Below are 13,033 nucleotides of genomic sequence, written 5' to 3'. Positions count from 1 at the left end.
CAGCAGAAGAGCGCTCGGGGAAAACGCGCCCGTGCACGGTGGGGGGGGGACGACAGATGACTTTATTTTCTTTAAAGGTGATTCGCAGTTTGCTCAGCTCTTACTAACGTGAGCTCTTGAGCTCGAATTTCACGGTTGAGAGGACAAGTCGGTTTTGTGTCGGGCTGGCTGGAGATGTGCGAATCCCTTTCTCTCCTCCCAATCCTGGAACTTCTGCTTCTCCCAAGAACCACCCCCAGCCGTGCTCTCCGGGGAGGTACTTCACACGCCGCACGGCGAGTCCAGGGGTGAACGTAGCCTCCTCAGCGCTGGGTACCGGCGGGGGTTTAGAGCTGTTAATAGTAACAACTCTTTCTCCAGGTCACGTAGGAGACATGCACTGTACACTGCTGTTTATTACAGTACACACTGTTGACAGCCAGTCACAAACATGAGATGTTTAAAATAGAGAAAATAATTGCAGAAAAATCCATTTCTAAAAATTATGCAGGTGTTAATTCTTCCAGAAATTGGTCACCTGCGAACAAAACTTTAAAGAGAGAAACTGCTGTGCTTTGCTGCTATGAAAATGTTAATGCTAATTATCAAATATCAAGACTAAAACCTATATTCAGTTCAAAAATGCAAAAAGCTCCGAGTCACCCTTTATCATTAATTTAAATTACTTAGTAAACCCCCCCCGTTTGATCCCAATAAATCCAGAAAATGTGCGAACTTTATCAGAATGCAATGTTTCAACTAAACACAGATTTAAATTACATTGGGAAAGCCACTAAGCATATTCAGGTTAAAAGTGAAGTCACTGAGATTTGGGTGATTAGGTTTTCCCCTTTCCTTTCTAGGCTGTAACCGACTTGAGCAATCCTTCATAGCAGACCAGAAGGAATGGGAAATAATCTTTGGTATTCTTAGTTTTAGGGAAAGTTTAACCTTTTCTCACTTTATCCTTCATACTAATATAACCTTTTCCATGAAAGTATTTTTACTAATCATTAATGCTAGAAAGGTACATGAACAAAATCGTAATTTCTTTATAACATGTAACAGATATCCATCAAATTGCTACCGTTACATTTTGGCAAAAGGGTCATTTATGTGCTGTGTTTGATTACTCTCTCTAGTAAACAATTCATCTGGGAAAGTCAACCATTAATTTATGTTACTAGTGAATAAGCCTGTCCAATTTTGGCACACCTGGCATTCAGTTACTGTGATGATTTTACAAGAGTCTGAATTAAAAGGTTCACTAGTGTAAGTTAAATTTGGAAATTTTATAACAGAAATGAAAATGAGAGCCTACTTCTCTTCCTGTTTACTGCAAGGAGAACATAATCGCATCACTGGATATTGAGAAAAAAATCCTACCATTACACCAATTTCCCCAGCCAGATTAAGGCGTTAATCCTGCAAGTCTACACTCATAATCATGACTTCGGGCCTATTCAGGCAATGATTAATTGCAAAAAAAGAAAAAAGAAAGAAAAAAGAAAAAAGAAAAAGGTGTTTAACATCACTCTCAAAGGTGATATTAAAGCATAACAAGCAATAATGTGAATTACAGTACTGAGTGACTTACAGTTTCATTTTACCTTGTCAAAGGACAATTAAAAATGTGCTTATCTGACAATTTCAGTCGTGTGTTCTTGTTACAAGAAGTCTTAATTCTTAACATATCTATTGAAAAAAAAAAATCAAATGTATGCAAAAACAGTGATCCATTGAATTCTCATACATTAAGACTGTACTTTAAAGTGGGAATTCAGATGCCGAAGAAAATCTTCCTTAGATGTTATAGATGGTGGGAAAACTTCTTGACAGAATTCACATATTCCACAGTGATTCAGTTCAGAGTCTGTATAAGCTTGTGCCAGCAAATCATTGTCTCGAGGCTGCCAAATGAGCTAAAAGAAACAGAAAATTATTATTGCTGTGGTTTACAATGTGGTTTACATTATGCTGTGGTTTATATTTATATTAAAAAATACCTGCCTCTTTAAACTAGGTGTCCTTTACACCTGCCTGGCCAGACATTAACTAGAGAGTTCTCATTTAAGAAAAGCAAGATAGGACTTTGGTTTTTTTAAAGTTCTATAAACATAGTATCCTTGCAGACACTTAAAATGCCTTGGTATCTATTAATGATAAATACTGCTATAAGCAGAAGTCTGTAATATCAGTCTGATACATATTAAGGCTTTTCTTCAACTTTGCATTTCAGTATTTTACTGCACAAGCCATAGTATGCAATGGCCATTTATCAGAAATGAGAAAACACATTTTTACCTTAGAATAAAATGTTTCTTGTACAGAGTTAATATGAATCATATTTTATTTCTATTCTTATTGACACACAACTAGTTTTCAGTTTACTTACAAAATTACTAGAGCAATGTCATATGGCTTAAGTTACTTATTTGCTCTGACTGCCTTTTAGTGTAAATGTGTCTCAAATAATCTGTTTTGGGATTCCTTCTGCCATGGCAGCATCAGACTCAGTGGGACCATCTGAATATCTATCCATGCATTCAGGCAATTCTGTAAACTATGCTAAATTTGGTTCAGCAGCTGTACTGGTCTTGGTCCCTGAGCTAGTTAGTTTAAAGCCAGCAAGTCTGTTTAGCTGACACTGGAGTTCAAGAGAGTTTAGCTTGATACATACTTTAAGTCAGAGTGTACACTAATTATTTAGCGTCATACCAACTAGGAATCAAAAAGTCTTCTATCAGTTTTCAAAGTGAAGTTAAAAATTAAGTTTCATTACTTCAGTATTAGCAACACAAGATAAAATACATAGTTATGTTATATGGCCAGGACGATTAGGTTTTGAGTAAATTGAAAAATAAATGTATACTGCTGCGACTGCAAAGTAGACAGAATGGCAGCAAGCTGGTATGAGCTCTATGTGGGGATGGAACCCAGAAGAGGAGAGCGCCCTACAGTTTTTTTGGCTCCGTTTTCTTCTCTCTTGCTTCACTCACACATGGAAAGGCAAGCAAGAATACTTTAGAAAGTAGTTTCTTTAGAAGTTTTAAATTTTTTGCTATCAATACTTACCCAAGAGTTTTAATTTTCAGCTCTTATTCAAATTTCATTATGCCAAATAGTTAGAATCTATTGTTTATTCCTCCCATGGTAACTCACGGTACAACTAATCTGGCTCTCATAGTGGTTAAACCTTCTTTTTAAACCAGCTAAACTTCTTGGAGTCAATTTCCTGTCCATTCTCTGTTTAAACAGTGTTTAGCTTATCAGATAGCAATAGCAGATTTACTGTCTTTCATTATGGTCAGCAATCCATATAATTAAATTGACTAATTAGTAATTAAGTGCAATCACACCACTTTTTTCAGCTCAAAGAGTCTACTTATTGTATGTTGCTGGTGTAAATTGCATATTAAATCTATGTAGACACTGACACACTTAAACATCCCTACAGAAATGTGTTTAGAATTACTTGTTTCTAATATCTTACGATGTAAAGCACGATTTGAAAAAAGATAAAATAGTATTGTAAAAACCCCACAAAGAATATAGTAAGATTTCTAATCTTGGAAGCACAACAAGGGGAGGTACTCATTCAGCGACCCACTGAGGCAGGCACTTAACTTCCATTTCTTTCTTTGAGTGTTAAGCATGTGCTTAATATGCTTTTCAGAACAGGGATATATTTAAGCAGATGTTCCATTTAAAAAAAACATTAATATGCAGATTAAGATCAATAGACATGCTTTTAAAATAATTAACATTCTTAGAAATATTTGAGGTGGAAACAACCCCCTCAAACTGAATACCGATAAACACATGCATCTATATGCAACTCTCAGTTAAATGTAGTCTGTAAAATCCTAGGTCCACTAATATCCATGTTTATTTTAATCTGCTGCTCTTTTCAGTCACATGTTTTTTAAAAAAGTTACATCCTAAGAAAACAGTACTGAGTTTTCACATTTAGTATCCACATAGAAGGAAAGAGCTAAATTTATTACAGCAACTGAGAGCAGTTCCAAGAACTTACTGTTGCCAAATCTATTGCATTTATGGGGTTTTCCATTTTATAAGTTAACATATGTAGTAAATACTTGAAAGTTTTATCTACACTAGGGGGAAAAAAAAATCAGGTATATAATTCCTTCCTATTGGAGCTTCACCAGTGGCAGGGATGATGGAAGCCGTAAGCAGTGTAACTACTCCTTAGAAAGGTGGTAAAAATACTAAGAACAAGTTTATGCATAAATTTTGCTAAGGTTAATACAGTTGAAATGGCATGTATGCAAGTAACTTTTTTAAAAAATTAGTATTTTAATCGACAAACATATTATCTGTGAATCAAATCTTTAGCACAATTAACAGTCAGAAAAAACTATAAAGCTGAGTCCAATTGACAGGGAAAAATACTTAAAAACCTCTTTTGAAGGCAGCTGAATGAAGGTGATGGATGTTTAAATATATTGATATACACAGATATGTATTTAATGGATTCTGAAGTAATATTGGCTTGTTTCAAACAAGCTTCTGTATAAGATATAACATTCTAAGTGATGTCCTGTATGTTCTACACTGCTATTGTAGCTATGACTTACAAATACCAAAACAGTTCACCACTGCCTTTCCTTTCTCCAAGAGTTAGCATTATTACATTTTCTCCACAAAGTAGATCATTTACATTTTACATGATGGCTCCAAATTAATTTCCTTATTCTGCAGAAATACCAATGATCAAACCAAAGGCTTATTGCTATTCAACCGCAATTCTTCTCTACTTTTTAAGCTGCATATTCCCCTATCAATTTATAATCACATACCAGCTGTTTCACTTGCTGTAATATACAATGCAGGGTGCCATCTATTGAAAAATGAATACACAGACTAACTAGTAAAAGAACAAGCTGGGGAGGGAATACAGAAAAAGAGGATAGTAACAAGCAATGGAGTGAATGCTTCACAGCTCCACAGGAATTCTACCAGTGATAAAATAAATGGTTTAATTTAACTCAGTCACAACTTTAGCTGAGGATCCAATGAAAAATAAAGCACAATAAAACCGGTGATTAGTAAGTTGGTATAGAATTGAGATCTCCTACATTACAAATAGGTGTTTAAAATCAATTTTGAAAAATCAGGCTTATAGTTTAAAATACAATGATATAGAACAGCAAACTTTCCATGCTTTAAACTTTTAATCCAAAACCGGTTTGCAATAGAAAATTAAACCAGACTGGGTACGCTTTATGAGAAGAACACATCAACACTATCTTGTCCTACAAACGTTTTCCAAATGCTAATTTTGCATGTCATGCAGTGGCCAAATTGAGAGGTAAAGCTCTTCTGCTGCATGTACCTTGTCATTAGCAAAGAACACAAACCCACATCAATGTAAATAGTAAAAATATGCCAAATCCACCCTCACAAAATTCCTAAATATCACTATATGCTTATTCTTGAAAAGCTGTCCTCTCACAATGTGTGAGAAAAGCCACAGAAATGTAAAAAAATCAGCCTATAAAGGTCCAGAATAATTTTGCCAGCAATTTCAGTTGAGACAGGATGTTACAGAAAAGAAGCAAAGTATTCAGAGATGTGATTGTCAGAACCTGCTGAAATGTTTTCCTGCATTACAGCAACTGGGCCTTGCTTTCAGAACCTCCCATGGACTTCAAGTAGCTATAACTGAAATTCAAGCCCAAAGTACTTACATAAACCTAAAATAAAGTATTTTAGTGAACTTCCCTTCATTTGAAAAAATAAACCTGCTTTCCTCCTTGACTTGAAAAATTTTAAGTCTTCTTAGAGGTGAGAAATAGGGTGCTGTTTATACCTCACATCGAGATAAAAAGTACATCATTTTTCCACAGTGAAGTATTTATCTGTTCAGTTTTTTAATTAGTCCATTTGTCATATTCTCTGCTGTACATTAAAAACAATTAAAACAATTATATGCCCTATTCAGCTGAGATCAAGGGTAGAAAGAAAGCAATCTAGGGGGCAACTTACGATTAATGACAGCTTTGAAATGGATATAGAAACAATTAATATCTAAATGAACTGAAATTTGTGCAAGCATATCCAATACTTACATCTGCTTAAATTCCTGCCCTTTCACTGGCAAAGTGCCTTGTACACATACTTCAGTATCAGGAAGAACTGACAAGAGATATTGTCTTAAAAACAGACTGATGAGATACCTCATAGAATATATTAACCCTGTCTCAAAGATCTTTGCACAGTGGTTGTCTGAATCATTACCATTTTTTGAAATGTACAGTATTTATAGAAAGATACCTGATGAGGACCTCTGACGGTTGTCCCAGCAGCTTCTAAAGAAGGAAAAATTACTTCAGGTACACCTTGGTTTGTGTGCTTAGGTACAAATGTGAAACCGGTGTCTGTTGTTTTTAAACATGTTTTGTCACAGGTATTTTCTGTGGGCATGTTTGCATGATTTAGGGGGTTTGTTTTGTCAACAGTAGTTAAGCTTTGTAAAGCTGAGGTCATGAGATCAACTCCATGAGCTTCAAATGAGTTAGGTTCCAATTTACTGAGGTTAACAGCACGGTCTCTGTGCTCCAGGTTAAAATGATGATCTTGAAGCATGTTTTCAGCTATACCAGTACAAGGAACTGTTGGTTTTTCCTGACTGCTCTGCAAGAAAGCAGAGTCATTGTCTGTAGGTGGAAACTTGACATTAAATTTAGAAAGTGATTCTACAGAGTTGTTGTCCTCATCTTGGCCCACTCCTCTTGGTGTGATAGATGTGATGCATGATGCACCTCTATTTATATCCTTTATAACCCGAGGCTTAAAAAGCTCTTCTGCTTGTTCATCAGTTTTATCAGTACACTGTATAGGCATGGAAAACTGTATTTCTGTGAAGAAAGAATGAAGAAAACATTAAATAGTCCACTGAAGTATAGTCATTAAGGGTGTGGTGTTGGGGTATTTTTCCTGAGAGGTTTTTGATCTTCCTTCTTGGCTTTTTAACCTTTATTTTTTCTCTTTGAAATCAGTTTGAGGCGTAGTTCTCTTTCACAAACATTAGCTCTGACACAAAAACTATCAGAACAGAAATAAAAGGAAATAATTCTGTTCTAATAATTCTATTTCTCTTTGATTTATGGCTATAAACATTTTCATTGCATTGAAAATTATGTTGTCCCATACTCTTAACACATACTTGCATATATTTACTGAAGTGTTCTGGCAGAAATAGAAGCTGGAACCAAACCCATTTCACATGGTGCCAAGAACATGCTAGGCGCCATGAGCATGATTTTACAAGGTATTCAGGTACCAAACTCCCATTGGTTTCCAAATTAGGTAAATATTTAAACTGAATAACTATTCAGAAGTGAGAGCATATTTTCCCTCTGTTTTGAGAATTCCCCCTTCATTTTTGTCACTTTATTAACAAAAATGGTAATAATATACATGGTTACTCCTAATCAGGTGAGAGAATAACTTCAGTACACATTTATTGTACAGCAGCCTTCTGACATCACTCAGGTACTGCAGTTATGTGGGCCACAGAAGTAAAAGAAATCAAGCAGATGAAATCTATATAATGTATAGCTTTTCACACAGTTGAGTTAGGCACTTATTTAAGGAAAACAAATCCATTCTGAATTAAGTTGCCAAGCACTCAACCCCCAAAATTCCCACCCCCAAATAATAAAGTTTAGTAGTGCACAATCAGAATATAACAATACAGTTCAGACATAGCAATTTGAAGCCACAAGCTACACATTAGCACTTCACGTAACAAAACTTCAGTAATGGTATAACCTAAATAGAAGCAAGTGCTGAAATCAGCGTCTTTTGCTTCAACCATGTAAGTTTTGCAGGTGTTTTTTGAAATCACTTAAGAGTCTGATCCTACTATTAAGAAAAGCTAGTAGGGAATACCCGTAATAGCTTACATTATATTAAATGTAAGCATTAGCAGAACTGGACATTCAGGATCTCTTCCAGTTGCAACAAAAATCAAGCCTTTCTTTTGTTTTCAGGAAGTGTTGGATTAAGCTCTTGTCTCATGTAACAAACCAGTATTCAAAAGTCTGCACAAGGAAGTCTAGAAAATAAGTCCTCTGACTCTCCTCAGTCCGGCAGTTTTCCTCTAACAGATATGGGGCTAGAGACATTCATAACAGACATCTTTTGAACTGACAGCTAAATTAAAAGCAAGCAAGTGCTGTCATTCACAGTATGATGGGATATCACGTGTAGTAAGTGCATGCCTCTCACTCCAAGGGACAAAACAATTACAAGAGCCATTGATGTGATGACTGTCTTTTATAGCATGTGATTTGGAGCATTCGTCATAGAATGCCAAAACTGGCGGTGTGTTTTCTTGGTGAAATACTGAGCACCATGTGAACAGACTTGAAAAAGGCAGATGGTAAACAGTGGAAGTACTTCTATGTATGTGTAATTTACAGTATTTTCAAATATAAAGCAAAGCTTTCAAACAGTTGAATCACAATAAGAGCTTAAGTATGATATTACCAGTTTCAGGTTCTGGCTTTATCTTAAATTTTCTCAGTTGGTCTGTTTGTTCTCTGGCTAGCATACATATTCGATGACACTCTTCTTTCATGTCCTGGAAAATAGTCTCCAGATTCTCCCTGGAAGATCAAAATTGTAAATTAAAGAGTCAACCAATTCAGCTTGTCGTGACCTTTAATCTAGTCACACCCACAAACCAGAGAAAAACAATAGTGTAAGTTACTTTTCTTGGATACCTTGTTCCTCAACATATGTATACATATTTTTGTTCTCCTCAGTAAAAGCAAGCAGAAAGGAAAAATAAAATGTTGTCAAAGAGCTGTTTAGTCCTACCATACACACATACATTTGAGCTTAGGGCCTGACCCTGCAAGGACCTCCCCCCCCCAAAAAAAATCCAGCCTTTACATTTCTTTCAGTTCCCTCAGGTATTTTGTGGAACAGCTTATCTTTCACAAGGGTACTGTTTCTATCTCATTCTAGGGAAAATAAGATGCTGCTGCTGTGAACTTTAATTGTTTTCCACTGTTTTCTGTGCACTTCAGACTTTGCAGGAGAAGGAACACACAAGCATTTGTTACTGTTCCTTCCTTCTCTGTCTACCTGACATGTTGGAGAGGGGCTTGTGAACTCATTCCTTTTCTGTTTTATACAATATAACGTGATTTTACCTTTTATTTTGAGGGATTTTTTTAATTATATCTTTTCCAGAGGATCATATGGACATCCGATATTTAGTTATCTGCACTGAGAATGGTAAAAATAGTTCTTCGTGCTGGTGTGAGTTTTATTTGCCCAAAGGCACTATGTTACTCAGTTACTGATTCACCACAAAATTCCATTGTGAAATTTTGATGAATTTGCTGAGTAATTTATATTTCTAAGCACAGTATCACGGATTTGATAAAATTAACTTCAAGGATGAAAAAGTGAAGTTGGTGACAAACTGGATTTGTGTTCTCTTTTGCATCTTCATATCAAAAGAGCTCAAAAGGGCTGCTCTTTAATCCAGTTAATTGTTTTCCTTTTTATTGCTTATTCATATAGCAATCAGGAGTGTCACAAGCTGTGTTCCTACTTCTGCTGTGCTTCTCTTTTTGAAGACACAAATGTCTATTTGTATCTCATTTGAAAGAAAAAATCTACAGGAGTTAAAGTTGCTACTGTTAACACTTACATTCTGACAATTTTTCAGGTGTTTTGATAAATAAGAAATTAAAAAGACTCTTAACACAAGTTTCTAATTGGAGCTTTAAAATATACGAATGATGAGATGAATTGGTCTTAACTTGCTAGGCATTTGTGATACTATAATCTTACTAGTGTAAGATTACCAGTAATCTTACCAGTCACATACCTCTTTCCAAGAAAACAGTAAAGTAAGGGAGCTATTTGAGAGGAGGGAGACAGAAGATAGGTAAAGGTTTTTCATTTTTTAGATATAAATCAGTAAAGATAAAAAAGTCTTTATCACATCACAGTCTTATTTCCTCTCTTTCTTGTTATAAAGCAGTAGTGAGTCAGACTAAAGATCCACGTAGTTCACCTAGCCTATGTTTGAGAGTGGCCAAAAGCAGATGCCTAAGCAAGAGTATAAGACAGAAAGAATTTATGATACTTTTCCCTAATACTCTCCTAGCCTCACCTTAGAGAATCTTCTACTTGACCTCAGCAAAATTGTTAAAAGTGGTATTACTGCCTATCCTGTGAAAAATGCAAACCTAAGACTTTGGTCAATATTTTTCCCAAAACACTGGCAGAAGAGGGAATACTTGCTTAGGAAATATACTGCTTTTAGTTCCTTGGTCATAGCAAGGGCTGGCTGGCTTCAGCTTACAGATAAACCTGGTTTCAAACTCTCTCATTTAGGATGGATCAGGCCAAGAATTATTTCTTCATGCTGACTATCAGACCTCCTCCTGGCAGTGCAGCAGGCTCCTCTGCTGTGCTGCCATCAGTTAATCCATTATGGTTGTACATTCCTGTTCTGAAGAGAGTTAATGCAAGGGAGTTAATGCTTACCCAAAACCCAGCATTAACATCCACTGCAGTTTCCCACAGAGTTTAACCTCCTGCTGAACCAAGTGGCTGTTTTTCTTCCTCCCAACTTATCCCTACATATTTGCAAAGCCCCAGCTATGATTCTATATAGTTGCTGGCCTTATTACCTTCCCACACCAGCTCTTTGACCTCTGCTGCTCCCACCCCATCCATTTTTTAAGGTACCGTGTAGAAACGAGGAAAATAGCTGGTCTTATTTAATAGCAGAAAGGACAATTAAAAGCAATTTTAATAATACTGCGAAAGTATTTACCTTTCAGGCACAGGAGAAATACCAGAGATCCCTAGAGATAATTCAGGCTTATCTGGAACAACTTTTTTACTTTTTACCTTGAAGTAAAATATGGAAATATTGATCACAGGTTAGCATATTAATTTTGCTCTTCAACCTGGTATGAATAAAAATGTCATGGGATCCTTCACCTAGTCCTTCTGGAAGCTCTCAAAACATTCACAAAATGACAAAAGCAGTTTTTTACTGTTTGTGTGAATTCCTGTTTTTAGTTTAACTTAGTAACTCACTGTGGCATTCCTCTGCTCATACTCCCTTGAAAGGAAACTGGTTCTAAGAATATTGCTTGACAGTAATTCTGTTTCAATCACATATAAGGTAAAATTATGTATTGTGTGTAAGCTTGTTAGTGAGGTATCCAGCTATTTTAGCTCTTAAAAATAAATTTATTCACTGGAATTTTCAATGAACACATCACAAGCTAGTATGTCAAGAGTTCTAGCAGGTTTTTAAATAAGTTATTAACTTTGACTACCACCTTGTGGTTCACTCTAGTATTACATAGTTTTAAATCTGCCAGGCATTAAGGAAAGTTTTTATAATAACCAGTCATTAAGCTGCAGTTCCACTAGATCTACAGTACCAGATGGCCTGGGTAGTTCACATGTGCTCCAAATCCGACACAGAACCTGATCATATATCTGCCAAATCAGCTGATTTCAATGATACACTGTTTATAATCACAGACCCATAGCCTACAGGTTTGTCTTACCTTGCACTAAAGTGCAACTGCAGCTCCTGTAGACGCATTTGAGTGCCTTACACCTAGCAACATAGGTTACAAATGCTTGCCACAGTAAGTTACGCAATGCTTAGGAAGTCTAATAGCAACAAGTTATGTGTTGCTGTGCTCCTACCCTTACCTACCTTCACTTTAAATTAACTAGCTAAAATATGTTTACATGGTTAGATTCACATCGATGACTGCACTCTAGCTATCCCACAAGGACAGAATAGCACTCTGGATGCTATTCTGTAACAAAAACAGGGTGGCATAAAAGTGAAAAAATCAAGTCAATCTTGGTGAAAACTTCCAACTGAAAATTATAAAACAGAAATGCTATAAAACAGAAAGACTTTTCCCAAATACTAAAATTTTAATGACATAACATAAAATAATTAACACACAAACCAACCAATATGTATTTAATAGTTTGGTGTTCCCTATGTGCTTTATAGACTTTAACAATTTCCTAGTAATTATATAATGCTGAAGTTTAAAATCAGTTTCTTAGAATAATTAGTATAAACATGTTTGAAAGCAGTAATAATTTACAATTTTTTTTTTTCATTTTATCGCTACTTGGTTGCTTATCTTACCTCCCTTTTATATGCTGGCATCTGTATACCCTTTTGTGCTTCATTTAATTCTTTCAATTTGCTTTTCAGAGTTCTTATTTTATCTTCTTGGTTGGAAATAATAGATATAAGCTTCCTTTCCTTTTGATTGTTTTTGTCCTCAAGTTGCTTCAGCTTCATGCTCTCACTTTCTAACTGTTCCTAAAAAATAATTTTAGAAACACCAGTAGAATTAATAGACTTGAGGCTTGTGGAATATCACTATTCAGCAGTCTGCAATAAGCTAAATTAAGCTTTTGCAACATAAGTAAGGGTCAGTCTTATTGATTACATTCTGAATTTTAAACTGGTAGTAAAGACCATCTACCACTACACATAGATGTAACTCATCATAGATGATTACTCAAAACAACTGTATGTTCTGAATTTATGAAAGTCATATTAGTGCTTATAAAAAATAAAGACACTCTCTTGGTTCACTTACTATATCATTTACATTAACATTTAATGTACAATATATTGTATGTACAATATATAGAATAATACATTTCATTAATTTCAATCAATCTTAAACAATTTTGAAAAAGGTGATATTCTGCAGCTACCTTAATTTTCGAGCAGATCCAAGAATAGAATCATAGAATCATAGAATATCTCAAGTTGGAAGGGACCCATAAGGATAATTGAGTCCAACTCCCTGCTCCTCACAGGACTACCTAAAACTAAACCATATGACTAAGTGCGTCATCCAGATGCTCCTTGAACTGAGAGGCTTGGTGCTGTGACCACTTCCCTGGGGAGCCTGTTCCAGCGACCGACCACCCTCTCTGTGAAGAACCTTTTCCTAATGTCCAGTCTGAACTTTCCCTGATGCAGCTTCAT

General features: G+C 35.6%; 1 protein-coding gene across 3 annotated transcripts in view; it reads right to left on the bottom strand.

The window, feature by feature from the left end:
* Positions 1 to 377: 377 nt before the first annotated feature.
* TANK (TRAF family member associated NFKB activator) overlaps positions 378 to 13,033 on the bottom strand; it is a 29,553-nt gene continuing 16,897 nt past the window's right edge. For all 3 annotated transcript variants that reach the window (XM_072874275.1, XM_072874276.1, XM_072874277.1), the window contains 5 exons: positions 12,173 to 12,352; positions 10,814 to 10,890; positions 8,500 to 8,618; positions 6,280 to 6,863; positions 378 to 1,901 (listed from right to left, as the gene is read on the bottom strand). In XM_072874275.1, coding sequence (XP_072730376.1) covers positions 1,734 to 1,901; positions 6,280 to 6,863; positions 8,500 to 8,618; positions 10,814 to 10,890; positions 12,173 to 12,352 — 1,128 coding nt within the window. In that variant the 3' untranslated portion in view covers positions 378 to 1,733. The remainder of the gene's footprint in view (positions 1,902 to 6,279; positions 6,864 to 8,499; positions 8,619 to 10,813; positions 10,891 to 12,172; positions 12,353 to 13,033) is intronic.

Source organism: Ciconia boyciana, chromosome 10 (genome assembly GCF_034638445.1).
Source record: "Ciconia boyciana chromosome 10, ASM3463844v1, whole genome shotgun sequence".
Taxonomy (NCBI): domain Eukaryota; kingdom Metazoa; phylum Chordata; class Aves; order Ciconiiformes; family Ciconiidae; genus Ciconia; species Ciconia boyciana.
The sequence above is the reverse complement of the archived record's forward strand: the minus strand, read 5'-3'. Positions and strand labels throughout refer to the sequence as shown.